Source organism: Opisthocomus hoazin, chromosome 7 (genome assembly GCF_030867145.1).
Source record: "Opisthocomus hoazin isolate bOpiHoa1 chromosome 7, bOpiHoa1.hap1, whole genome shotgun sequence".
NCBI classification, from domain to species: domain Eukaryota; kingdom Metazoa; phylum Chordata; class Aves; order Opisthocomiformes; family Opisthocomidae; genus Opisthocomus; species Opisthocomus hoazin.
The window spans coordinates 47,634,675-47,660,799 of record NC_134420.1 but is presented as its reverse complement, the minus strand read 5'-3'; the positions used below and the strand labels follow the sequence as shown (position 1 = coordinate 47,660,799).

The window sequence follows — 26,125 nt, the reverse complement described above, 5'->3', positions numbered from 1 at the left end:
GAAGGCGGTGGGTCTGGCTGGGGCATGGCAGGACCGAACACCAGGGGAAGGGGCCTGGGCAGCACTGGGGAGAGATGTGCACCAAGCAGGGGCATAGCGGCAGGGGACAGGCTTGCCCCAGGATGGCGGACAGGGTCTGGGGCTGGAGCAGGAGGAGAGAGCCCCAGAGCTGGTCACGAGGCCAGAGAGACCCAGAGCCTTGGTGTCCTCTTGGGTGGCGACGATGAAGGGATGCTCCCCATTCCCCCGAAAAGAAGGGGTAAGGGGTGAGGAAGGCCCGGCGGGGCGGAGGAGCGAGGGGCAGGGGTACACTGGGAGGAGCAGGCGGGGGCCATCCCTGCCAGGCAGCCCCAAGCGCAGAGACCGGGGCCGCACTCCCCGGGCAGGGGCGGCTGGGGGGCCTGGTGGTCCGAGGGGGGCTGTGGCCCCCAGAGGACACAGTTTCCGTCAGGGCTGGCTTCTGCCGCCTCTTGCCCCCCTAGATGAGCTTCTCCTCCTTCTGCGACAAGTTCGACTTCTCCATCTGTCTCTCATCCTCTGGTGCCACTGCCTCCTCCCCTGCCTCCGTCTTCCTGCCTGAGGCCGGGGTGTCCCCGGCGATGGTCCCCAGGACTTTGGTGCTGTGCTCCTGAGCTTTGGCCCTGAGGGCAGCAATGCTGTTCTCTCTCAGTTCCTCTTGGGAAATGGTGGTTTTGGGATCCGGGCCCCTCTCTTCCTTGTCACCCTTGTCAAGCTTGGGCAGGGCCTGGCGCTCCACCTCCGTCTTCCTCCCCGCCTCAGCCGCTGCCTCCAGAGACTTTTTGTGCATCCCTAAAAAGAATTGTTGGTATTCGGGTTTAGAAAAGCGCCTGGGCATGGGAAAGCCATCTTGAACTGAAAACAGCAAAGATAAAGAGAGGCCAGAATTAAGGAAAAGCAGACACCCTCGCTTCACGCAGCAGTCACGGCAAGCCGCTCGCTCTGGCCCCCGCGCGAGGCAAGGCAGCTGGCTACTGGGGCAGCCTGGCCCCAGCACCCGTGGCCTCGGAGCTGCCCCAAAAGGTCTATAATTACTCTCTCCTTCATTTCTCTCTGTGAACCTAAAGCTGACTTGTCCTTGCGTGGGGACGAGGGTCTCGGACAGCAGTGCAGCTGCCTGAGCTTCACTGAGGCTGGGGAGAGAGAGAACCCCCATTACAGAATCACAGAATAGTAGGGGTTGGAAGGGACCTCTGTGGGTCATGTAGTCCAACACCCCCTCCCCCGTCCTTAAAGCAGGGTCACCTACAGCAGGCCGCACAGGACCCCGTCCAGGCGGGTCTTGAATATCTCCAGAGAAGGAGACTCCACAACCTCCCTGGGCAGCCTGGGCCTGGGCTCCATCACCCTCAGAGGGAAGAAGTTCTTCCTCATGTTCAGACGGAACTTCCTGTGCTTCAGTTTGTGCCCATTGCCCCTTGTCCTGTCATTGCCTGTTCCCATATCGACCTGGTCCTCACACAACCCACCCCTCTGCCTCTCTCAACTTCACACAGAAGGAAAGGACAGCCCATCCTCAAGATGCCTAGTTTTGGGGCACAACCAGCCTGAAAGGTCAGAAAGTGGGAAGCAAAGAGCAGGAGCGTGGTAGGGTAGCTGCTACCCCCGTGTCTGCACAGAAAACCAAGCAAAACCAGGCAGAAATGCAGCTCCCCCAGGTGCCAAGAGCAGGAGGCCGCAGCAGCGTGTTCCCCCTGGGATTTGGGCAAGGAGAGCGCATATGGGGGTCCCGGCACCCCACACAGTGTCACGGGGCTGAGGCAACCGGACTGGGATGACCTCGTGCCTTGGGCGAGGGTTGGAGCTCTTGCTCCAGGGCTGGGCACGAGGGATGCTCGCACCATGGCAGTCGAAGGCTGACACCAGCCTGAGCATGGGGGACAAATTCCTGCCTCAGCCAGATCCCACAGGTCAGGATCCAAGGACCAGCAGGGATTTGGGATGAGTGGTCAGACCCTATTGATGAGGGGCCATTGGGAGACAGGGGTTGGGGGGCAGTGGGGCGAGGTCCCCCTGCCTTGCACGCCCTTCACCCGTGTTTTGGACACGGCTCCATTTTCTTCCTCACATCCCCCCATTTGTCTCCACCCACTCGTCAAACCCCATGAAGGCAGCTGCTTTCTTACCCAGGAGCCAAGGGGCACAGGACTCCATGATGCCATCCTTGGCAGACTTGAGGATGGACTCGGGCAGCGGGATGGAGTGACGCACCATGGCACCGTAGAGCCCATACTCAGCCATCACGCTGCTCCTGCCCCAGCACTTCTCCCTCTTCCGCCACTTGGCCCGGCGGTTCTGGAACCAAACCTGGGGCGAGCGACAAGGAGGGACATGGGGTTTTTTGGGGGGACAAGGTGCATCGGTCCCCTTCCTGCATGGGAACACATGCATGCTTGTGCAGCAGGATGAAGGTGGATGTGTGAATGCTCATCCTTCAAAGCACTGCGACCTCTTCCCCCATGCAGCAGCCACCGGGTATCTCTCCCTCCCTCCCTCGCAGGAGTGACGAGGGCCAAGAGCGAGAGCAGGTCCCATCCCTCTCTGCAGGATGTAATTAATTTGCCATCGAGGCATCTTTTTCTAGCGGCTTTTGGCTCTCGTGCCTGGGATTTTCTTTCATTATTTACTGGGTGTCTGAGCTGTGGCGCAGGGCTGCGGGCAGCGGTGCCTGCAGGGACGGCTGGGGTGGGGGCGGATGCTCGGGAGAGGCGGGAGAAGGGGGAAGCTGATCTGTGTGCTTTGCCCTGAATTCCCAGTTTGAAGAGCCCCTCATCTTCTCAGAAAATTGGCAGAATAATCTCTGAGCTGTGACCTGGGGGGGGCAGCGAGCATAGAGGCGGGCGGCGATGGTGGTGGGGGGGTGATGCTCGCAGAAATCTATTAGCGCTCTCTCTCCGATTTCCATTCCTCTTGTCTCCCTCGCCCTCCTCCCTCCCTGGCTCCCCCCCTTCCCGCCGAGCAGAGGCATCAGCTTTAGATGAAAAATTGCTTGAGGTCTATTCAGAAGGAGGCAAAGGAAGAGTCAGCCCCAGGGGCAGCCCAGGCCTGATTGAAAAATAAGTTAATTTCAGTTTGAATCGATGGGCCTCAGGCACTGAAATATCACGGGAAATTAAAGCAGCTGGTCCCCAGGGAGCCACGCCATTGACCTGCGCTAATTAATGCCATGGAGTTACCAGGCCCCTCTCTGAGAGGCAGCCCCTCCCTCCCCACGGACACCCCAAACACCTCCTCATTTAACTAATTAGACTCACAGAAAATTGGGTGTTAATTTGTTTAGGATCTTTTTTTCTTTTCTATTTTTTTTCCCTTCCTTTCCCGGAAAGTACATGGCAGAATGGAAATGAATGGCGGGGTCTCGCTGGCAGATGGATGCTCGGGGTCACTCCGCAATCTTCTCCGACTTGATTGCTTGATTAGGTCGTTAGCACATTAAAAAAAAAAATTGCTTGCCGTCTGGCGCTGGCCTGATGAGTGGGATGAGGCGGGAATCGCCTGGGTAATTTATCTTTTTATACTGCAAAGAATTTGATTTCAATCTGCAGATATATGGAGGTGCCTTTGACACCTGTTTAACATTACAGAGCTGACAGCTTAACCCTCTCTTGTCCCCGCTGCCCGTAGCCGTGGGGGAGCTCGGGCTGCAGTGGGGAGCACTGGGGGACTGGGGCAGACCCCCAGCTCTGTCGCGGGGAGGACGAGACTGATGCCGCGAGTGATGTCCTGCTCTTAGCTGGCAAGGCAAGCTCCCCGCTGCTACCTGTGCAGAGAGGCACTGCCCAGCACGACGCCCTACGGGGACAGAGCTGCTGGGTACGCGGGGGGCTTGCTAGCGCTGGTGACAGCCAGCCTCGGCCATTCCTGGGGGCCTGGCCCCGCAGGGAGCTCTGCGGGGTGGCTGGGGCGGTGGTTCCAGCAGCTGTGATCCCAGTTTCTCCCAGCAGAAGACACTCTGTGCATGTCAGAGGGGATTTTACAGCCACGATGCCTCGCTGCACATCAGCTCCACTGCATGATAAGCAGTCTGATTTGCACTTTCATACTGCTGCTACATGACCCCTGGACCACGGATGGCTGCGAATTCACCGGGTCCTGAGCAAGGACCCTCAGGGGTGCATGGCTCTTCCTCCATGCCTACCCACCACACGGGTTTGCTCAGCCGTGCAGTCAGCAGGATGGGGGCAGGGTCTCTCATTCTAGGCCAAGCGCTCCTCCTGCACCCAAAGCCCGGAGAGCAGAGCTGGAAGGGACTGGCTCACTCCCTCTCCAACCTCAGCACAAACCTCCATGGTTCCTTCTCGGCCACCCCCAACACCTCCATGCTGCGAGGGGGCAGCTCGACCCACCGGAGCCAGGAGACAGACGGATCCCGCCTGTTCTGCCCCACATAAACCAGCACAGTTACACCCCTTGCCACAGAGCTCCTCTCTATCTCCCTTGGCTTCAGGGAGCAATTCCTGCACAACCCAAGGGATGGCACCTGCAAATCTGCCTTGGTCTGGGGCTGCAGTGGCACCTTTCCATGTACCCAGAGTGGCTTGCAGGGCTTGGCTCTGCACAGCTGTTTTTGTCACCAGTTGCCACACCTGGGATCTCAGCCAGGATGGGGCTTTTCCATAGAGTACCAAAGCGGGCAAATTTTTAAACCCTCCTCAATCCTCTTTCACACAGGTGCCTCCTCACTGATATTTTTACTACCTCCTCTCCCTTCTCCCTCCCCCCCCCCCCCCCCACCTTGATGCCCCAAGCATACTCCCCCATGCCTCATGCTCCCCTGCCCTGCTCCCTGTCCCAGCCCTGCCCACTGCCACTAAACCTGCTGCCCTGGACAATCCCCTTTCCCACGGCAAGGCCACACAAATGCTGGGGCCAGCAGAAGCTTTGCCAGCTGGCAGCCCAATTTTGACTAGAGCCGGCGGAAAATTTTCAATCAAAAATCGCTGATTCAATTGCACAGGAAAAACTGCATCCGGCCAGTGGAAAAGTAATCAAAATTATCTATGGCTGTCTTCTGGATGTTGTATTTTAATCTCGGCTGCTGAAGACATGCAAAATCTATGCTCTAAATCCAAATGGGAAAATCAAAAGGACAACAACACCTTAGTAAGATCATTCTGACATTTCCTCAACCGTTTTTTGTCATTTGATGGGAATTTCCTCTTGGTTTTGACTTGCAAAAAGGAAACTTTGAATTTCTAGCAGAACAAAAATTGGAAGGGTTGGCCATTTTATTTTAAGACCGGGAGCCATATCTTGATCTCAGGAATGAAGTGAAACTAATTGTGTTCAATACTGAATATTGCTGGGATCAGACCCCAGCCCAGCACCTCTGCCACAAGCCCGTCCTGAGCAGCACGGAGCGAAGAGCTCCAGCACAGCGCTGGCAGCCCTCATACCATTTTGGATCAGCAGAATTACTCCACATGGCCCATTTTTGGGATTTTGCCCTCACTCAGATGGCTCCGTCAGTGGCACTTTCTTCTGGCAGAAGATTTCATTGCTTTCTTCAGATTTCTTGACACATTACCAAAATTTCCCCGTGCCTTGACTCTGAGCTGAATTATGCACTAGTTTTAGTAATTCTGAGGTATTTTCAGCTGTGTTGGTACATCAGTCACAACTTCTGAATATTTATTACAGGCACCTCAATTTTCCTCCCTTAACTGGAAAGGGTTTCAACCTTACACTTGTATTTACTCACAGTTTTGGTATTCTGTGTCTTCTTTGGCTGCTTGTTGTCTTTGCTTGGAGATATTTACTCTACAACTTCATCTCATTCTGTAAAACTCAGTCTGCTTCAAGCAGTGTTTAGGTTTGTTCATGTTTCCTCTTGCTGCTTCCCATCATGTGGGTCTGCTCAGCTTTGTGAAATTCTTTATTGATGTGGCTGTGTACCACGCAGCATCCTTCTCCTTTGCTTTCATCTGGTTCTCCATTGCACAGCCCAGGGTATGGTGAAAAGATTGTGTCTGCACTTCCACATTTCATAAGCAGTGGTGAAAACCCCTGATTAATTTTAGACTGAAGCATGTCAGATGTTTGTGCAAAGCTATGACAATCTGATGTGCAGTGTTCTCTTGGACCAACAGGCTACATCTTAAGATGAGGTACAGCTTTTTATTATCACACAAGCACCCTCTGTGAAAGATGGGGGGGCTTGTTCCAGGAACCCTGTCCTCAAAAAATGGACAACAGAGTAAAGAGGACAGTTTTGTCTTGCTATCCATGAGGCATGTTAGCATCTGAGTTCAGCCTATGTGTGTGCACTTTCTGTTTAGCAGCTCAAAGACCTCTCCTGGGCTGCTCCTGGGGCACCACAAGTGCCACCTTTGGCACACCAAGGGCTGGATCTGGGGTGGTCACTGCCATGGCTGAGGTGGGTGCAGCAGCCAAGCACACCTCTAACAAGGCTGCCAGACACCCTCCGTGCACCAGTGGCAGGAGAAGATGCTGCTCACTGCAGTGTGCTGCAAGTTGGGCATGGCTGCACACCCTGCAGAAACTGCAGACTCTTGCATATCCACAGGTTTTGGTCCTTTAGGCATAGGAAAACTGCAAAACCAAAACCTATTGGCTTCAAAACCTGTTCTCCATAAGAAACAGGCAAATAGAGGGTGATAACGCAACACCTTGCTCAGAGATGATCTGCCCATCAACTCAAGCCCTAAAATTTGGTCAGAGCTGAGCATCACCCATGCTCTAACCCTGCTGTGCACATCACACTGACACTGTCTCCTCCAAGAGCAGCCGCAGTGTATGAGCCAAGATAGCAGTCAACACCAGCACCTTCAGCGTCATCTCTTGGACGCTGCTCCTGCTGAGGCCCCCTTACTAAAACCAGCAGTACTGCAAAGCCTTACAAATGGGGAGGTTTCTAACCTTCTTCATCATCTAATTCTCACCCTCAGTGCCCACTGCCCAAAGCAGTAAAAGCTGAGGCACTCTGTGCTCAGCTGCAGGGTTGCAGTGTTTTGGAGTCAAGACTGGCAAGGTTATTCTTGCCAGTTTTCTTCTCTGAATCAGAAATGATGACCGATACTTGTTCAGATTATTGATGATGCAGAAGAGCAAATTGTGGTAGGAGGAGTCTGTCATTTTGCAAAGGGACGTGAGACTCAGTGTGTCCTTGTTATCCGCATTCATCATATTAGTTAGTTTGTTTACCTAATCAGCTCCTGAAACAAGGTCTGCTAGAGAGCGAAATCTCCCTGAGCTTGGCCGTGTGCCAGGAATCTGAATTAGCAAAGGGATATTTTAAGGCGTCTAGGGTGTTACTGTGTATTGTTTCAACATAAAGTTTTCACTGTTTACACTCATTTTCTTGGCTGCTACTTTCCAAGCTCGGGTACACAGACAGGAGAATTGGTTTTGTCTTTCTAATTAAAAAAAATGTTGTTTTCTGTGCCCATGCATTCCTCATTTCCTGAAGGAAAATTTCAGGCTAGATAACGGGGATTTTTTGCTGCCCCAAGTCTCACATACTGCCTTTGACATCGCACTTCACCAGGGGTCCTGCAAGCACCAAGCTTTACTGGTCCAAGCCCAAAGCCGTGCATGCTGAAATGCCCACTAGATGGCCACAAGCAAACGCACGTCCACGCAGGCACGGACACACGGACACACGGACAGACACACCAGCACACGCCTCTGACAGGCTGCGGGGAGCAGCCGCACACGGCTGGTGACGAACCAGCAGCTAAGGTGAGGGACAACATCCCAAGCGCCCCCGGCAGGAACACGGAGACCACCTCCCCCGCCCACGAACGGACCAACACACGTCTTCTTTGCCCTCCGACAATTCCCCGAGTGCAAACCTTCAGTTTTGGGGAGCCGAACTGTTGCTCTGCAAAGAAGCCATTTCTGATACTAAGCTCCTCAAGTGGGGACGCAGCCAACAAACACTGTCCTGCCCAGCCAGGCAGCCTGGGAGCTTTCTGGACTTCCATGACATTGCCTTGGGTTGTAACCTGCTGTCATGGTCCCACCTGATGTGATGGTGCTGATGGCTTTCTGACCCAACACTCTTATGTCCAACCAGCCCCACGGTCTTCTCCCAGGGATCCGGCCATCTTGGGCTGAACGGCACAGAAACTGAACCTCTCACAGCAGATCTCCTCCCTCTGTGGCATTTACTGCTGTGGGAAATATCCAGACATCTACACCAACACCCTATAGCTGGTGATGTCCCTTTCCCCACCACACTGCTCTGGACTGATCGTGCCACCTCACTGTACGCACAGCAAAGCATTGGCACAGAGAAGCTCTCTCACCTCTGCAAACTCTTCACACCTCTGTCTACATACTGGTTTCCCCTCTCCTGGCCTAGAAGAAACCGGGTCAGGCCTGTTATCCCCCTCACAGCAGAACGCTGGTCCTAAATCATGCCCAGCGGCATACCTGTCACTTCCCCACTTGAAGCCTTTTGGTGGGTCCAGCTGCAGACTGAAGAGCACCTCCAGCTCACCTCCACACCCAGGGCCCTGCTGCCATCTTAGCACTCAGTTCCTCCTGACAACTGCGCATTTCCCTTTCTACCTTCTTCCTTTCCAACCCAAGGCTCTACAATGAGAACAGTCAAAATGAAAACCTCCTCTGGAAAAACAGCGATGTCCTCACTCTCATATCAGACAGGCCGGGTGGCCCTGGACGGGTGCAATCTGAGGATGTGAGCACTGAAAAGAGCAGCCTCCTGCCTTCCTCAGAGCATGTCCCTATCCACACTCACAGGCCCTGGGGCTTTGTAATGAATTTCCACGAAAGTGTAAGGACTGACCGGGTCCTGGGACTTCCCCAAATCCCTCCCCTGTAGCGATCAGCCCAGGAAAGCTTCCTGTCCCCAGGCTGCTGGTGGAGACTGCACTGCTTGTGTAAGCCAGGAAACAGTTTATTGCTGTCTTTTCAAAAGTAATGTCAAAATTATTGGCACTGTTTATGGTGACATCACTTTCTATGGCAGGTGTAAAGTGGGTATGAAGTTAAATGAGAGCAGTAAAGGTTGTACATAGGCTGCATGGCTGATCACAGGACTCATCATCCCTCCTCTTACGGAACACTGGGAAAGAGCTTTCTGAGCCCACAGTAGAAAAAGCAATTCCCGTACACAACACGGGAAGAGCCCTTCCTGGTAATAGCTAGAGTTGTGTTTGATGCACTTGGCTAACAAGTCCAACCAGACATAGTGAGATGAGCTGTGAGACAGTACTCATCCCTCTCAAGCGAAGACGTGATGGTTCATCCAAGCTTGGGTCTCCTCTAAGCTAAGCTAGCACAGGGCACACATTGAATACCGGCTCAATACAGCACCCAGCATTGAGCGTACATGCTACTACTATGGCACTGGTCCTGCAAGCCAGACCTGCCTCTGAATCCTGCTCTTAAATGCACTGTGTGGGCCAAGAATAGAAACTTGTTGCAATTTATCTGACTTACACAGCCAAAGCTGTAAAATCCCTCTTGATCAGGGAACATGTCTTGAACTGTATCCCCGTGGCAAATCTGGGGTTTTCACCTGACCTGGCCACCTCTTGTGGTGACATGTTTTCTCACTTGTCATACCTTTCAAAAAGTGGAGAACTTTGTCAGGTGCAGGGCTCCCACCTTCCCCAGAGAAAAACAAGTGTGCACACAATGTGCATGGTAGGTATAGTGAGATCCGTCGGTCAGCACGCGCTCGATCTCTGCAACACACCTGCATGGCAAGTGCATCCCTGGGACACTGACTTCATCATGGTCAGACCATGATGCCGGCTCACCAGCAGCTTAGCTGGAGGTACAGCTCCATATAGGCTCCCAGATGCTGGGACATAGCAGATAAACACCCAAATTCCTCTTTTCCTAACATGCTGATTGAAAAACAGGAAAAATATCAGGGTCATAGGTGCATGATAGTCACAGGAAAGCTGGCAAGAGTGCGCCCATCATCCTAGTCCACACAGACCCAGAGAGACATTTGTCATCGTCACAAAGGGTGATACTGCACATCCATCCTTTGGGTGCTCACAATGCCTGGCTCTGTTAATCAAGCTGGTATCCTGCCTGTGTAATTTCATTTTGCCTCCTTTTCCCCCACTAACACTGCTCTGCAGGTCTTCTGGCACAGAGGAAACCTTAGCATAGGTCTTCATGTACACCCATATGCAATGCACTCAGAGAACATTTGGGGACACACCGTGTTATCACCTTCACATTAAAGCAAGGTGAGTCAGGGCGGTGGGAGGAGAAATGGCACATCCCCTTCACGGTGCCTTTCAGTGGGCACCAGAATCAGTGCTTGGGATGCCAGCCTTCCTCAGAGGCTGTGGAGTGCTGCCTGTGCTGCTCTGGGGCTGCCCCGTGCATGCCAGAAGCAACTGCATGTTGCCCTCTGTTTTATCAGCACATTTGGAGCAAAGGGCAAAAGTGCACCCTGGCCTTCTCCAGAAAAAAATGTAGCAGCCAGAGGCTGTGCAGCTGCAGGAAACGGTGTCTGCAGCACTACCTGGTGCCCACCGTTTCCCGAGCTAAGGCTCAAGCCTGTCCCTGCATGTGTGGGGACAGCCCGGAGGGCTACAGCGCGAGCTCACTAAGGCATGGGAACTCTTGGTGCATTGAAGCTTTAGCTGGAAGGTATCTGCGGAAACATGTTATGTATCGTAAAACGTTGTAACATGTTGTAGTCAGTTTTCCTGCATCATCTTGGACTGAGCACCAAAAGGAGAAAGCTGCAGTCCCTTTACAATCTTCCCTTAGGAAGATACATGGTGAGGACGGTGTTTGCAATTCCTTGCCTCATGCAGTAAGAGATATCTGATCACCCAACCTCAGAAAATTCTTCACCAGGGTCTCTTGAATCTGGGGAAGGAGGAGGACCACCAGAGCCAGAGAGCAGGCCAGAACCACGGTCTGTGCCCTGACCACCACCCAGGAGGTCAGGACTGGCAGTTATGTTGGCTGCACTGGGGTGGCCCTGCAACGCTCTACTCCTACCACCTGTCTGCTCCTGGCTCTACATGTTCCTTAGCTCCATGTACCCTTAACCTTCTTCAGGTAGTTCACAACTCCAGGAGGTTTCACATGACCCATAATAGCTGCAGAAGACTCGTGCTCCGGGCACTGGCTGCTGCTGTACCACTGATGCCTGCAGCCAATAGAGTGTGTGATCCGCAGAGCTGGCAACACGCGACCCGCTTGTGGGTGCTGCTCGCACCAGGGCAGCACACCCAAGCTCACCAGGTGTCCCTTGCGCCTACCACACCCAGGCTAAGATCTCCCAGGCAGGGACTCCCCTCAGCTGTCAGCCATGGAACAAGCTGTTCCAATCAACAAATGGTGGGATGCTGTGGTGACAGTCGTGGGTGACTGAGTTGGAAGGATGGCTGTGAAGCCTAAGGTACGAAGGGACCTAGAGATAGGAGAAACGCCTGCTGGACAGAAAACTGCTTGTCCTGGAATGGACATCACTGGCACATCTAGCTAAGAGCAGTGACCGTCACAGATACTCAGCATGTACTTTTACATGGGTGGGTTGGCTAGATCCTTCCAATGGGCTGTTTCCCAGCCACGCTCACAGTTCAGCCTCCCTCCAGGTGAGCCAAGCAGTGCCCTTGGAGAGGAAAAGGTAGCACAGATGAGAAGGTATTTCCCCCTGGTGGCATACCGGACTCTGTGGCTGCAGGTGAGCCAGAGCATCCCGGGAGCATGGGTGGGCAGCCTGGCTGCAGTGGCCTGGCTGAACAACACCGGTACGGGCTAACCCAGCCCGGCAGAGTGCTGCTGCTTAGCCAGGTTGTAGCAGGTCAGCTCCAACAGTCAGGCAGGAGTCAGTCAGCAGCTTACTTCTAGACCACAGAGGGGACATAATCCTCATGTTTATGAATGTGCAACACGCATGCCATGGCCCTTTATATTAGTCACAGAAAGGTGACCAGGCGTAAGCGATGCTTCACCTGCATTCCCTCGCTGTGAATCTGGAGAGAAAGCTCTGACAACTGCAGCCAAAGTTGCAGCTCTGCCTTTGCTCAGACAGTCGGGACCCTAACAGAAACCCACTGAAACAGAAAGTAGGGAGCAAACTGTGCTTCTCACACTGGGCACGTCCCAAACTAGACACCTCTTGCTCCTCTCAGGGCAATGCCACTCAGAGTAGACAGAAAAGTGCCTAATGCTTTCTCATAGGCTCTGAGAAAGGTGGTGTCTGGAAGCTAGCTTTGCTGTAGGATATTCTAGCAACAGTTTGTCCTCCAACTCACTTCCCCTTTTCTGCTCCACAGAAGGAGCTGCCAGCCTCATATGCAGGGAGATCAGGGTCATCTGTTGAGGACTGGACTTCTCAACAGCTTGGTGCATGAGGCAGATGGTAGTGGTTTTTTACATTTCTTCACGGGCCTGTGCAAAACCTGGCTCACAGAGCACCCACAAAGAAAGACAATGAAAAGGCAGAGGAGATTCAAGCTGCCAGAGAAGAATGAGAAGAACTTGTTGAGATCTATCAGTGTAAAAGATAAACAGTACAGAGAAAAACAGATCCATTAAGAAATAAAAGGGAGAGTAAATTAACCGTGTCTCTGAAGTGCCTCTGTTATTGAACTGTTAAAAAAATCTCTATTCAAAGTCAGGAGAGGAGGAAAACTTTATGATAAAGGGTCATTAAAGGAAAACCTGAACACAAAACCATCAGCTGGTCCCTCTGCCAGGCATCATAAGGCTGGAGGGGAATTAACTATTGAACTTGCTGGGCTGCCCAATTATTTTTTTAAAAATCAGATGTGGAAAACTGCAGCAGTATCAGAGGAGAGAAAAGAAAGTTCATCATTAAAAGAAGGAGTGAATGCAAGTGTTCCCAGCATGCAGATTTAGGGTGATGTTTCCAGAAGAGCTGAAGTGATCAAGGAACCGCAGTGCCTAGGCTAACTCAGAGAAGGGTTATCCCTAAGCTACTGTTGTTAAGAAAACAGAGGGATGAGCACAGGGAAGAGCGTCTGAGCTGGCACAGCCTGGCATTAAGCCCACAGAGCCATTCCTTGCCACAGCAGGGAAAGTTCTTGCCAAGGCACTCCACAGCAACGAGCTACTGCATATTTTGTTGCCTGCCTGTCTTTCCTTTCATAGGTGGCATAAGTGCCCCAACACTTGAAGGTATCCAACCCTCAATGACCATCTCTCCAAACAATGGGCAGAACAAGGAAGGAGCTGTCACTGTAAAGCCCCGTTTCCCTCCCACTAGTGTGGAGGAGCGCACCAAAACCACACTGCCCCTTACTCTGTGACAGTCATACACAGCTTGCAGGGAAGAGAGTAGAAGACAAGGACTGAAAAGAGTGGTTTTACCCAATTTCCCGTCCCATTTAGAAAATTGGTCTGTGGCTGAAGGAACTTAGGGACTGAACACAGAAGGATGAAGTGGTACCTGGATATACAAAACATTCATACCTCTATACCTCCATCTCTGCACCAAAAAAACATCTTCTAAGCTGTACCTACAGCCCCAGCTGTACCAGGGTAAATGCCACCAGCTGGGCAGGTAACCTGCGTGGTCTAGCGACAAGCAGGAGAGTCCCCACTTTGCAGTAAGCTGAGGAGATGTTCCCAGCCCTCTATTTTCCTTCCTATCTCCTGCCTCATTTTCTGCCTCTGTCCAAAGGCCTGCAGCATAAGACTTTTCAGATGATAATCCCTTTGGGAAGGCTTGCCTGGGCCCTTGCACTCGCCCACCACCCAGCCCCTCTGTTTGCAGCTCCGGTAATTAACTTGTAAACGAAGTTCTAGCACATGGACTGAAAGCGGGCCATAGATAAAGGGTAATGAAAACACTCCATTACAGAAAGGGCCAAATTAAACAACTCTTAATTGAAAAATGGAAATTAATATGGATTTAGATCAACTAAACAGGCATGTTATTGAAGCGGCAACAAAGTGGTTGAACTACTCACATACCAATTAAAGATATGGAGGCAGAGATGCACCATACGCCACGAGAAACACTCATAATAATATTCGCACCAAGCCAGTAAGTTTGATTAGTTTTATTACACTCACTTGTACGCTTCCTACTTTTATAAAATCATAGGGGAAGCTAATGACACTTCTCTGTTATCTCACTGTCATAGCTCGTGCTCATGTTGAGGAATTATTGACAAAGATAGCCAGCACTACCTGCTCAGCTCTATTTCATGATTAAATTCTTGCAGGGTTCTTAAAAATATTCAAGATATTGAAATGGCTGGCTCACACAGCAGCAACACTTTCAGCTTCTCCGTTACTTTGGTAATCTACCTCCAACCACCCTAAACGCTGTGGTAACTTCCCTCCAGCTACGTGATCTCCATGAACGTGCTGTATAGGGATACAGGTGGGAACCCGCTGGCACAGTGCCTCATGCTGGCCTTTCTCTATTCTAAGTGTGAGTCACCCAAAGTTTTGGCAAGAATAGACAGATAATCACTTATTGAGAGTAACAGTGACAAGCATAAGCTTAGGAAAACCAACACCACCGCTACTTTCTGCAGCACTAAGAAATCCCTTGGCGGCCATTCCAGACACAGATTGAGCAAAGGTCAGCAACTGCATGGAGCAGTCGTCCCCATTCCACACCTACACTGCGGGATTAGGACTAAAATTCATTGCTTTGCAAAAATAATACATTTTTTCATTGTATAGCAAGCCCTGACAGCCAGGACCCTCTTTATGAGGGTCACAGATCCAGGCGTTGTCCTTTTAGACACAAGAACTGGGTAGAAGAGCTGCTGGTGCCCAGTGCAGCACACCAGTACGGCTCCAGTGCTGCAAGGAGCTGGGAATGGGTGGGAGCAAGGATGGCCCTATGTGTGTTAATCTGATAGCAGCTAAAACAATACATTTCAATTAGAATTTTAGTTGGCTTGTGTTTGTTTTTAGCGAAAATTGACCTCTTAGCTGCCTGACAATTCTTGCTCGATACACAGACAGTCCCCGCTCCTCACACATGGCACCAGTGTCTCCATGGGGTTCCTTTTGCTTATACAAGCAATTTTATTTGTCCCAACATAGTTCATCCATGTAATTACCATACAATCATGTAACAACAAGAACTGAAAATTTTTATTCTCTGTTTTAATTGACTAGTTCCCTTAAAAGGTGAATCTAGTGTCCCCACAATGGCAGCCAGGATCTTATTTTTTTTAAATACTGAACAGATTGCTTGATTTATTTGATGAGTAGGAGATATACTATAATGACAAACATACACAGTCATTTCAATAATGCCTAATCAAACTGAACTTTAATGTTGTAGATACAGGTGTTTAAAGTCTGGAACTGTCACATACTAATAAATTCAATAGGTATAACTTATCTAAAATCTAGACATTATGCTTAAAGAATCTTTTATGAGAAAGACACCAATTTAAGTCAGGTGTCAGAATACTTGTCAGTTTAAAGCCATTTTGAATACTTCAAGTTGTCTATTAAGGTTATACTTCCCCACAGGAATCTGCTATCTACTTACCCCACCTGGATTTTACAGAAATGTCTGGGTTTATTCTAATAGCAGCACTTCAATTCTTCTGAATACTCTTTCAAACACATGGATTAATGCAGTCTTTTTCAAGTATCTTGCAAAATGGCCGCAGTGACATCTGGTCTGACTTGCGCAAAGTGTCTCACTGGGGAAATGAAATTCTTTTCCCATGTTGCCTGATGTGAGGATGCTCCTGTTCCTTCTAAGAGCAGCCAGCTTAATACGGGAGGAAGATGGATGCAATGAGAAAGAGTGCTGCCTTGAAAAAAACCACATGTTCATCTTCTCTTTAAATAGAGGATTTGAATATTTTTTTCCTGAATTCAATGTTCTCTCAAACCAATAACTTTCTTGGCCTCTGATGGCTATTTGTAGTGTTCTGCTGAAGGTTTTACATGCAAGCAGTTCCTATATATCATTCTCTCAATTGCATTCTTTGAATTTCACTTTCATATTGAATTTCATAGGTGATTTACTTTCTCTTTGACTACTACCTCCTGAGAAATAAGTCCATGAATGAAAATAAGTGGTAGATATCACTCTTAGGTGTGGATCCAGTGGGAACCCGCATGAAATGCCGTGATGTTCACAACAATCTTAGAAAATGCTTTCATTAATGACCTACAAGAGGGAAAGAACAATGTGGAAAGATGGGAGGAACTGTGAGCTACAATGAAAATGCAAAAATATAGAGCTCCCTTGAGCAGCTAGAAGCTCACGCAAGGAAAAAACCATAAGATGACATGAAATTATAAATATCATGAAGAAAAGAATAAAAATTCATTGTCAGGTGACTCTTCCAAGGAGCGTTAAATGATGCTAATAGATTCAGAGCAAGATTTACTTCACTTGTGCAGTTCTGCTGCAGAACTCCTTGTCATGGGATGTTAGGATATTTACATGTGTTCAGAATCCCAGGAGGCTGTCAAAGTACTCAGTGAGTATTGCTAAATAGTTGCCCTACTCTCATACTCTTCTCTAATATCCACCTCTTGCCAGTGTCAGTGATGGTAGGGCCGTTATTATGCTTGTTAGCCAAAGTTAATAACATGGCATTTGAAACCCAGAACACTGAAGGGAAAAGCCTGAGGATAAATGAGATCTGTCTAAAAAGATCTTGAAGTGACTGAATTAGATAAATAGAAATAAATAAAGACAGAAGCAAGTGGATTGGTGCTAATTCAAGGCTGTTTCTGCAAGGACTCAGAAGTCCGGCCGAATCGGTATGAACACACCCAGTGTACAGCTGTAGACACGGGTCCCGTATCTCCAGGCAGACTGATGGGCAGGATGGGCTTCACAGAAGAACAACCACATGATTAAGAGACTAGCGTATGATTTATAAAGAATGATTAAAGAAAAGATCTTCACAGTTTGCTTAAGTGATGATGAAAACCAAAAGTGACAGCCAGGAGAAGAAAACAGGTGAACAGCTTAGATTTATTTATAGAGTGTGAACATTACAACAAGGGGGAAAGAATTAGGCTCATACAAAAGGGCTTATTTTGAAAAGCAACATGAAGTGTGATAACAAGAAGCGTGACCAAGACTGGGAATCACCTTGTCATGGCTTGTGACACAAAAATAAAAGCATGGACAAGGATACATCACAGATTATGTGGTAAGCGACAATCGGGTGCTGACTCATTGGAAAGATCATAGAATCATAGAATAGTTGGGGTTGGAAGGGACCATTAAAGGTCATCTAGTCCGATCCCCCTGCATTGAGCAGGGACACCTTCAACTAGAGCAGGTTGCTCAGAGCCCCGTCCAACCTGACCTTGAATATTTCCCAGGGATCCCTTTCGAAGATCGGTGGGAGCTAACATTTCTCCCCCATCAGGGGTGCTCAGGACTCCTACATGACCCTGATGTGCACGCTGGTGTAGTGCTCATGCTCTCACACAACAGATGGGCACAGAAATTCTGCTCTTTCTCATGATTACCCCTTTCAAGATGAGCAAAAGTGTCACTCACAAGCACTTTCTCCGGGAATATATGTGCCATTAGCAACACCTGAAGTTTAGAACAGTCACACAGGGTGCTTCTGCTGTCCAAGTCTAACTGGATCTCTGGGGCAGAAGGATCACAGTAAGGAGCACTCCTACCTTTAAAAACTCTGCAGTACAGGAAGACTAGGCAGTTGTTCATTAGCCAGCACAGAATACATGCTGGCAGCAAGTCAGTGACAGTTAAGATACATTAGCCACCACTGCACTTTCAAATCAGATAAAACACTGAGTCTCAGCACTAGAAGGATGCTCCAGATGCTGAAACAATACGTGTCATGTCCGGTTCTGCATTGTCTGCCATAACACCTCCCTCTGCCTCACCCATAGTGAGGGCCCTCAGCCCTGGTCACAGGAGAAATGGTGCCTCTGCAGTTCAGCATACACTGTGCCACTAGAAGAACCGCTTCCTTGAAAAGGCCCTTCGTGGGAAATCAAAGGACCTTTTTTCCAGCTCAACATCAGACGGTGGATGCAGGCAACACTAAATTTCCAACAGGTCACTCCTTTCTTGACTTGAGGTCCTACAGGGTCACAAGTGGAGAAATGACCCTCCATCCAGCACACTCTCTCTAGAGGCAAAGCCCCAGGGCCTGCTGCTCAGAGCAAAGTCCTAACACGTCAGGTAGGATTTCAGATGATGGGCAATCATTTCTGAAGACCTTTGGAAATCCTGTCAGCATGTAGGTTGCCTACAAGCTGTTAGGTCAGCAGGAGTCCTGCCAGCAGAACAGGATAACAAACACAAGTTGCTTTTATAAAAATGTCACTCTTGATTGAGCACGAAAATGAGGGTAGCAAGGGGGGCTCAAGACTGGGGGAAAAAGGGCTGCAATTTTGTTTGGGAGGATCTGCCTGTCCCTGCACAGGGTCATGCCTCAGCAGCTTCCAGCATCAGTGTTATCTTGCTAAGTGCCCTCTGAGCTACCTTCCAAACCCACGAGGGAGCGGCCTCCTGGGCCGTCTCCTTAGGGAAGAAAGAGCACAGGCTGAAGGAACAGATCAGCGGGTGCTAGGCCTGCGTGAGGAGAGACTGAGCAGAAGGAGGAATCAGGGAAACCAGGACCCTCCCAACGCCATGTGGCACTCATGCCAATCCCTCTTGTAGAAACAGCTACGCACCAGCCACAGAGGCAGCCGCTGCCACTGTGTGGGGGAGCAGGCCAATTTAACCCCCAGACAGCCAAGAAACATCACCTGCACCAGCAAAAAGGGATTCAAGACTTGGCCATTGCACTCCCATGCCTTGCGCAGCAACCCGGCAGGAGCAGGGCATGGGGAGCAGGGAGGCAGCAGAAGCTGCTGGAGTCCACCCTTGTGAACGTCATGGTTGGTCTGTCCAAGCACACTGTGCCTCCCACGCTGCACACGGCAGCTGTAAGACCTCGCTGGTTGCTGGGGCTGTGATGGTGGCCTGCACGCTGGCTGCCACGCATGTCGAAGGCTGGTGCTGGCACAGCCCTGCTGCTCAGGCTGCTCCTCACTGCCGGAGGATTCATCACAGAGTGGCGATACTCCACACAGCCTGGTTCTGCCTCCTCACAGTGGCACGGCAGGCAGGACTGGCATGCAATCAAACCCCAAACATCAAAAATCATTAAAAAAAAACCAAGACATCCCCAGAAACTTTAAAGGAAGCTTCACTTGTGGAGGCAGTGAAAATGCAGCGACAGTGCAAACACCTCCCTGGGACTCACCCGTCATTCCCACACCGCAGTCCTACCCACAATGATACTAGCTGCCCGCACCACCCCTCCTGTGCTCAGAGGAGCAGAGATGAGCACTTTCCCTCCCACACTGCCCACCCAGACCTGCTCTCCAGGAGGGTCTCTTCTTGCCTATACCACCAAGACCTCAAAACGCTGCAGTATTTCCTTGCACATCAGTTCCCCTTCAATGATTTAGGGTTCCCTCTGTTATACACCCCCAAAATCACCGGGACAACATGTCAGTACAGCACATGTTGACATACAAAGAGCAAATACAAATCTGCCAAGAACAGCTGATCTGGCTGCCTAGCCATAGAGAGCAGGGGAGCGGACAGGCTGGGGAGGTTTATTCAGAGCAATGTCAGCCTTCCCTGCCGCTACCTTTTCTTCAGGGAGGGATGAACACAGCTGAGAGGGGCAGCATAAGGGGGTCCAAGAGATATGATTACCTGTATCCTGTCTTCTGGCAACTCTGTTTTCATGGCCAACATCTCTCTAGCATATACATCAGGATAGTGGGCCTCATTGAAGGCCTTTTCCAGCTCCTCCAGTTGGTAGGATGTGAAGATTGTCCTGAGGGGAGTAAAACTCTTTGATCAAAAAACGAAAGAAGAAGCAGCAAAGACGATGAAGAGTCAGAGAAATGGACACAGAAGCTACAGAAACCTGGGTAACATGCCGACACATAGTTCCCCCCCCTCCCCCCATCTCCTGTGTTTCTGTGCACAAAAGGTCAGGTGCCAGGGTGAAAGGAGAACCAGAAAATGCCAGAAGACAGCACTTTAAACAATTACAAATCACCTCCCTTTCAGGGACTGCCCTCTGGAGACGGTCCCTCCGCAGCAGCCAGCACCCGCAACCACCAGCAATGGCAGCTGCTCTTACACCCCCGACCCTGCTGCCTCTTGTGAGGAACCCGGGGGTGTCCCTATCGCTCACCCTCCCTCCAACAGGGCAGAGCACCCACCCCTGGCCTGGCTGAAAACCACCCCCCCTCTCCTCCTCTTGCATCCAGAGGTTTCTTAACCCTTTGGTAGTCACGCTGAGATAAAGCAGCATCCCCTCAGCACCCCGTCTGGAGAGGTGCTGAGCCCTTCCCCAGCTGCTGGTGCTTAGCCTCTTCAATCTCCACGAGCAAATAATCCTCCCGTGGAGCCCCGGTCCTCGGCTGAATCCTCCAAAGGTCTCATCCACTCTGCTCCCCGCTGGTTTCCACCGGTCCTTCCCTAGGAGAGCCAGTGCCAGCTCCCTTCCTCTGCCTTCCCCCTGGCTGCTTCCACGCCGATATCCCATTAGCTGCTCCCTGCCAGGTTGCATTACCCCATTATCCTCTGGAAATCCCCCCGGACCGCCCTGGGCGGGCAGCAGCCCAACCCGCCTTTGCGCAGCCAGTTTTCGGCTCGGGACAACCAGATTGAAAAATCAGCAGCTGGAAAGCCGAGACGGATGAAAGCCCTTCGCCAGGGGATGGGTGAGAGGTCTCAGGCCACTTCCACTCCCCCGAGGGTTAAAACTCCCACCCTCCAAGCCCCCTGGTACACAAAAAGCAAATTTTGATAAAAACTAACAACACTCCAACACAAAAAAAAAAAAAAAAAAAAAAAAAAAAAAAAAAGAACACCAAACCAACAAACAAAAAAACCACCAACAACGATTGCAGCCTTTGTTCAAAATAAACGTATAAATATATTATTAAACTAAGAAACATGTGGCTCCCAGAAGGGGGAAGGAAAGAGGAAAAAAAAGTCCTTGTCTAAAATACACCCGAATTTCAGGAAAGCCCTACAATTCCAGAGAGCAAAAGAGAAAAATCTCAGAAATATCCTCCGCGGTTCAGAATCGAAAGGATTCCGCCAGATCGATAACTTTACGAACAAAAGCAGCATGCAAATGCAAGGGACCTGCCTGCAATCAGACCCTTCTTAAAATTCACGCCTAAACCCGTTCTCTTTTCAAACAGTTTTCCTTCAGCTCGGACAAACCCGCGAGCTCCCGGGACAGCAGAGGCACGTTAACGCGCCTGTTTTCTCTCTATGGGACCACGGGAATAATTCTTCCAGTTTTGACCCCGTTCGGAATTCAAGCGTTGCTGCTCGGACGGGAGCAAGGCTGAGCGGTGGGAAGGTTTTGCCTGACATCCAGCCAAAGTTTTCCCCTTTCAGCTCTCCGCCCTGGTAGCCCCTGTCCCTTTGGCAATACACAATCCACCGGTCCTTTTGGCGTTTCCACCCCACAGATATCTGCAGGCTACTGGCCTGGCACCTCCCAGCCCTTTCTTGGTACAACTAGAGGTCTTCACCGTTTATTACAGAATACACAATTACAGCTAAACGTTGCAGAACCGAAAACAAAATAAATCTGAATTTCGTTTCCTCTCTCCCACCCAGACTGCGACCTGCTGCTTTTTCACCCAGCCCCGTCCGGTCCACAGAGAAAACGGACCCGTGTTTACCCCAGAGCTCCGGAACTGGGAGCATTTGCCCGGGGAAGGACGGACCCCGGGTTTGGGATGACCAAGCCTCCCGTCGCACACAGAGCAGGACCTCTCCTGGGACAGTTGGTCTCCTTCCACCCCGCACCCTGCTCAGCTTTCACTGGGGCATCTTTTAATCCACCCGTCCTGCACCGTGGCCGGATTGATTTAATTGTCCCTAAATCACCCAGGATAGCGCCTGGCCTTCCTTTGTCCTGGCTCTCCGGCCACAGAAATGCCAGAACCCAGCACGGGATTTTTTCGTTTCTGTTTGTAAGGCGCAAACAACCCAGCTCCATTTTAACTGCGGGAGAAGTCAGGCAAAGTCCGTTACCCCGACCGCTCCCGAGGGGAAACCACATCCCCTCCGGATCCCCCAGAGTGGATCTTGGTTTGCTTAACCAAACCTCCAACCTTCTGCAGCTCCTCTGCAGGCTGTGTCTGATTCCCAGCTACCTAATTTGCTGGCAAAATATTCATTTGGAAGTAATAAAATATTTAAATCACTGATAGAAATGGTCCCTAGCTGATAGCCAATATTAAGATTGCATTATGCGGAGCAGGGAACGGTTTTGACTATTTAACGGCTTCAGCTTCGGACAGGTCCATGGTCATGTTTCTCCTCCCCACCCCCGAGCACCGCCGATCCGCATCGCACCCAACGCTCAGGGGCTGCACGGGTTGGCGGCTCGGGGTACCCGCATCCCCAGCCAGAAAAACGAAATAAAAGGCCACCTGTGGCCGGTCCCCGCGCTCCCCGCAGGCACGTCCCTGAACGCGGTTTATTTTGGGAGAGGAGAAAGAAAAAAGGAAAGGGCCCGGGGAAGAAGCCGCAGGGCAGCCGGGGCTCTCCGGCGGCCGGTACCGGGAGGGGTATTTGGGGTCGGGCCGGCCGGAGCTCGGCGCTGCCGGTGCCCGGTGCCCTGGGGAGGGGGCAGCGGGAGCCGGCGGGGCGGCGGCCGCTCGCTTACCTGTGCCGCCTCTTCTTTCGTTTCTTGCTCTGGTTTAGGGAGGATTTGGACATTTTGCGGTCGCTGGAGGAGACATCCTCGGAATCTGCGGAGAGACGGGCAGCGGCCGTAGGCCGGGGCTCCCTGCCCGCCGGGGACCCCCGGACAGGGCCGGGCCCGGCGGCTCCGCTCCCTCCGCTCCCTCCGGCCGGAGGTTTCGTTGCGGTCGCGCCGCGGACGGGGCCCGCCGGAGGCCGCTCCCCCCAGGCCGGCGCGGCCGCAGCCCCGCTCCCGGTGCCGGCGCCGGTCCGGTGCGATCCGCCCCCGCCGGGGAAGGCTCCGGGCCGACACCGGGCTCTCGCTCTCCCCCGGAGCCGTTTGCTGGGACTGCTGTTGTCTCTCTGACAAAACGCAGAGCTCAACCAAACCGTGGGGAAAATGGGGAAGCCGCAGCCCCCTCCCCGCTGCCGGGCACCCGCGGCAGCCTGCCCCAGCCCAGGGATCCCGCACTTCCCCGCAGAAACGCCGGAGCGGGGAGGGAAAAATTGAGGTTTGTGGAGCCAACGGCAAAAAAACCCCAAAATCCCGGGAAGAGCCGGGCCCCGCGGCCCCGGGCTCCCCAGGAGTGCCCGGGCCACGGGGTGTTCAGGGCCGGGCGGCACCGCCTTTGCCCCGAAGGAGCGGCCGGGGGACGGCACCGGGCCCCGCATTTCGATGCGGGCCGCTGTGCCCCGCGCTCCGGCCCGGTGCCCGGGAGGAGCCTGCGGGTGGGCGCCGGGGCCGGGCGCTGCCGCCCACCGCTGCTGGGGGACTCGAGGCGGCCTGGGAGCGGAGCCTGCGGGGAGGGCTGCGGGCGGCTGCTGCCGTCTAGGAAAGGAATGCCGAGCGGCCCCCAATTCCCCGGCAACGAGTTAGGGCCTCCGGGGCCGCGGGGGGACCGCTTCCGCTGGGCTCCGAGCACCCCCGGGCCGGGCGCACCCGGCCGCGCCATCACGCCGCGGCCCCGGACGCGGGAGGGAATGCGGTCCCGCCCGTCCGCCCTTCTCCTCCTCCTCGGGACCGAAACGAAATCGCCTTCCCTCCGCCGGGCTCGGCGCCTCCCGCCGGGGGGGCGGCGGGGTCCCCGGGGGCCGGGGACGTGCCTACCTGAGCTGGCCGTCTGGCTGCTGTCCAGCTGCCCGGGGGCCCGGGCCAGGGGCTGCAGGTGGACGCTCTGGGGGTCGGAGAGCACCTCCAGGAAGGTGGGCTGGGTGTAGAAGCCGGGGATGCCGCCGGCCCCCAGAAGCCCCATGCCCACGCCGCCCACCCCGGCGGGGCTGAGGACGGAGCGGGCCGCCAGCAGGTGCCCGGCGGGCAGCGAGTCCAGGGCGGCCCGAGGGTGCGACGGCGGCTCCTTGTTCAAGCCCAGGATCTCCTGGATGCCGAAGCCGGTGCAGCGGGGAGGGGTGGGCCCGGAGCTGGGCTTGGCCCCCGCCGCGGGGGGCGGCGGGGGCGGCGGCGGGGCGGCGGGGGCCGCGGCCGCGCCGTCGGGCTTGGGCTTACCGGGCAGGCTGGGGGCCAGCGCCGCGCCCGCTTTGCCCGTCATGCTGCGGCCGGCGGTCCCTGGTGCCCGCTCCGGGAATGCCTGGGAGCCCCCGGCTCGGGCCCCTTTTATCCGCCCAGCCGGGAGCCCGAGCGGGGTCAGAGCCGCGCAGCCAATCACAGGGGCCTGTCGCGATTAGGGATGCCAAAAAAGCCGGCACCGGCGGCGGCGGGGCCGCTGCTCGGCGGGCTGGGGCCGGTGCCCGCGGCTCGGGGGGATGGAGGCATCCGTGCGTTCACAGGCACGGAGCGGAGTACCGGCCCCCCGGGGAGAGGTGCGCAGAACAGCCGCGCAGGGAGACATCGGCGTCCCGGGCTTCCTTGCTCGTCCCATATTCCGCGATAAATACAGGAAATTGGAGCGCGCAGAGGAAACCCAGGGAATAAAGCCGAGCTGCGTTCCTTGAAAGTGTAAAGCTGGAAGCACTCTATGTTGGAGAAATACCCAGCTTCAAGCCACCCGAGGTGGTGAAATATCTGCTTGGACTCTCTAGACACCCCTGCCCACGAGCACAGTTTCTGAGCCATACGGTTCTTCAGGAACTGAGAGCGCCTTTCACCACCTGTGGGCAAGATACCACCCGCCTCCTCCCCGCCAGCCCTACCCCAGCCAAAGGCGTTAATTTAAGAGAAAGCTTAAGGCATCCCCTGTTTATCTCTCGCTGAGGCAACAGCTCACCTGTTGCAGCTGCCTTGATAGTTATAAATAGTCCACAGCAACTTTAGGTCTGTTTATGGAGACCCATTAACCAGTGGGACACCAAGCTGAGGCTGGGGCTACAGCTCCGGATCGGCACAAAAAGCCCATCTTCCACCTCAGCTCCGAGGGGAAGCGTTTCCCCATTCCTCCTCCTTTTAGCTTTGCAGGCCTCTGGGGTGGTCTGCCAGGCCAAGCGGCTCCTGCCTTTCTCTGCAGGGAGGCTGTCCTGGTCCCTGGAGGAGGCTCCGCAGTGCCCAGTGAGATGGCACAGTGAGGGCTGGGAACTGCCTCTGAAACCAGGGGGGTCTGCCCAGGATGGCCACAGTTTTTTTGGACTGCACCCAGGCCGTGCCCTGCATGCTTTGGGAATCCTGGTTTAGAGTCTTGGCCTGCCAAAGGATTGGGGCTGCTGCAGATGATGGACATCACGCCTTCCCTGAGCAAACCAAGGGCACCTTCAGCCCAAGCGCAGTATTGCTGAGGCCATCTCCTGTCAGAGCTGCAAGGGAGTCATGTACCAACTCGGTATTTCAGACATTCTCAGCCATGGTTGTAAGTCACATCTCCACAGTAATGGAAATCGTAGAATCACAGAATCATAGAATGGTGAGGGTTGGAACGAACCTTAAAGATCATCTAGTTCCAACCCCCCTCCCATAAGCAGGGACATCTTCCACCAGACCAGGCTGCTCAGAGCTTCGTCCAACCTGGCCTTGAACACTTCCAGGGAGGGGGCATCCACAGCTTCTCTGGGCAACCTGTACCAGTGTTTCACCACCCTCATGGTGAAGAATTTCTTCCTAATATCTAATCTAAATCTGCCCTCTTTTAGTTTACAGCCGTTCCCCCTTGTCCTATCACTACACACCCTTGTGAAAAGTCCTTCTCCACCCTTCCTGTAGGCTCCTTCAGGTACTGGAAGGTTGCTATAAGGTCTCCCCAGGAAGGCTGCCAGGGCGCTGCGGGGGCCAGCTGCTCACAAGGGGCAGGGAGCCGGGAGCCAAGTGTGATAACACAGCCATCAGGGCAGGATCCCCCCAGCCAGGGCCCTGTCCCACCATACCTGAGCAAGACGAGCAGAGCCCTTTGTGGGCAGCGGCCAGGATAAGCCACCAGTCCAGATCACCAGACAAGTCAATGGGGACGATGCAGATTCCAGTTAAAGCCGGGAAGTCCTCAGGTGGAGGTCTGGATGAGTGGGCTGCACAACCAG

The 26,125-nt window shown here is 52.9% G+C and overlaps 1 protein-coding gene across 1 annotated transcript; it reads right to left on the bottom strand.

Annotated features, from left to right (window-relative positions):
* Positions 1-478: 478 nt before the first annotated feature.
* VSX2 (visual system homeobox 2) lies at positions 479-24,216 on the bottom strand. The gene is made up of 5 exons (XM_075427372.1): positions 23,778-24,216; positions 22,653-22,737; positions 19,658-19,781; positions 2,145-2,325; positions 479-810 (listed from the first exon to the last, which is right to left on the bottom strand). Exons 1-5 carry the CDS (start codon positions 24,214-24,216, stop codon positions 479-481), a joined length of 1,161 nt encoding a protein of 386 aa, XP_075283487.1.
* Positions 24,217-26,125: the final 1,909 nt, after the last annotated feature.

Bases quoted from the DNA above. Each gene is read 5' to 3' on its own strand.
- VSX2 (XM_075427372.1), bottom strand. From the start codon at position 24,216: ATGACGGGCAAAGCGGGCGCGGCGCTGGCCCCCAGCCTGCCCGGTAAG. The intron at 2,326-19,657 runs GTAATCATATCT...CGCTCGCCCCAG, and splicing joins TGCCAGAAGACAGGATACAG to GTTTGGTTCCAGAACCGCCG. The intron at 811-2,144 runs GTAAGAAAGCAG...AATTCTTTTTAG, and splicing joins CTGTGCCCCTTGGCTCCTGG to GGATGCACAAAAAGTCTCTG.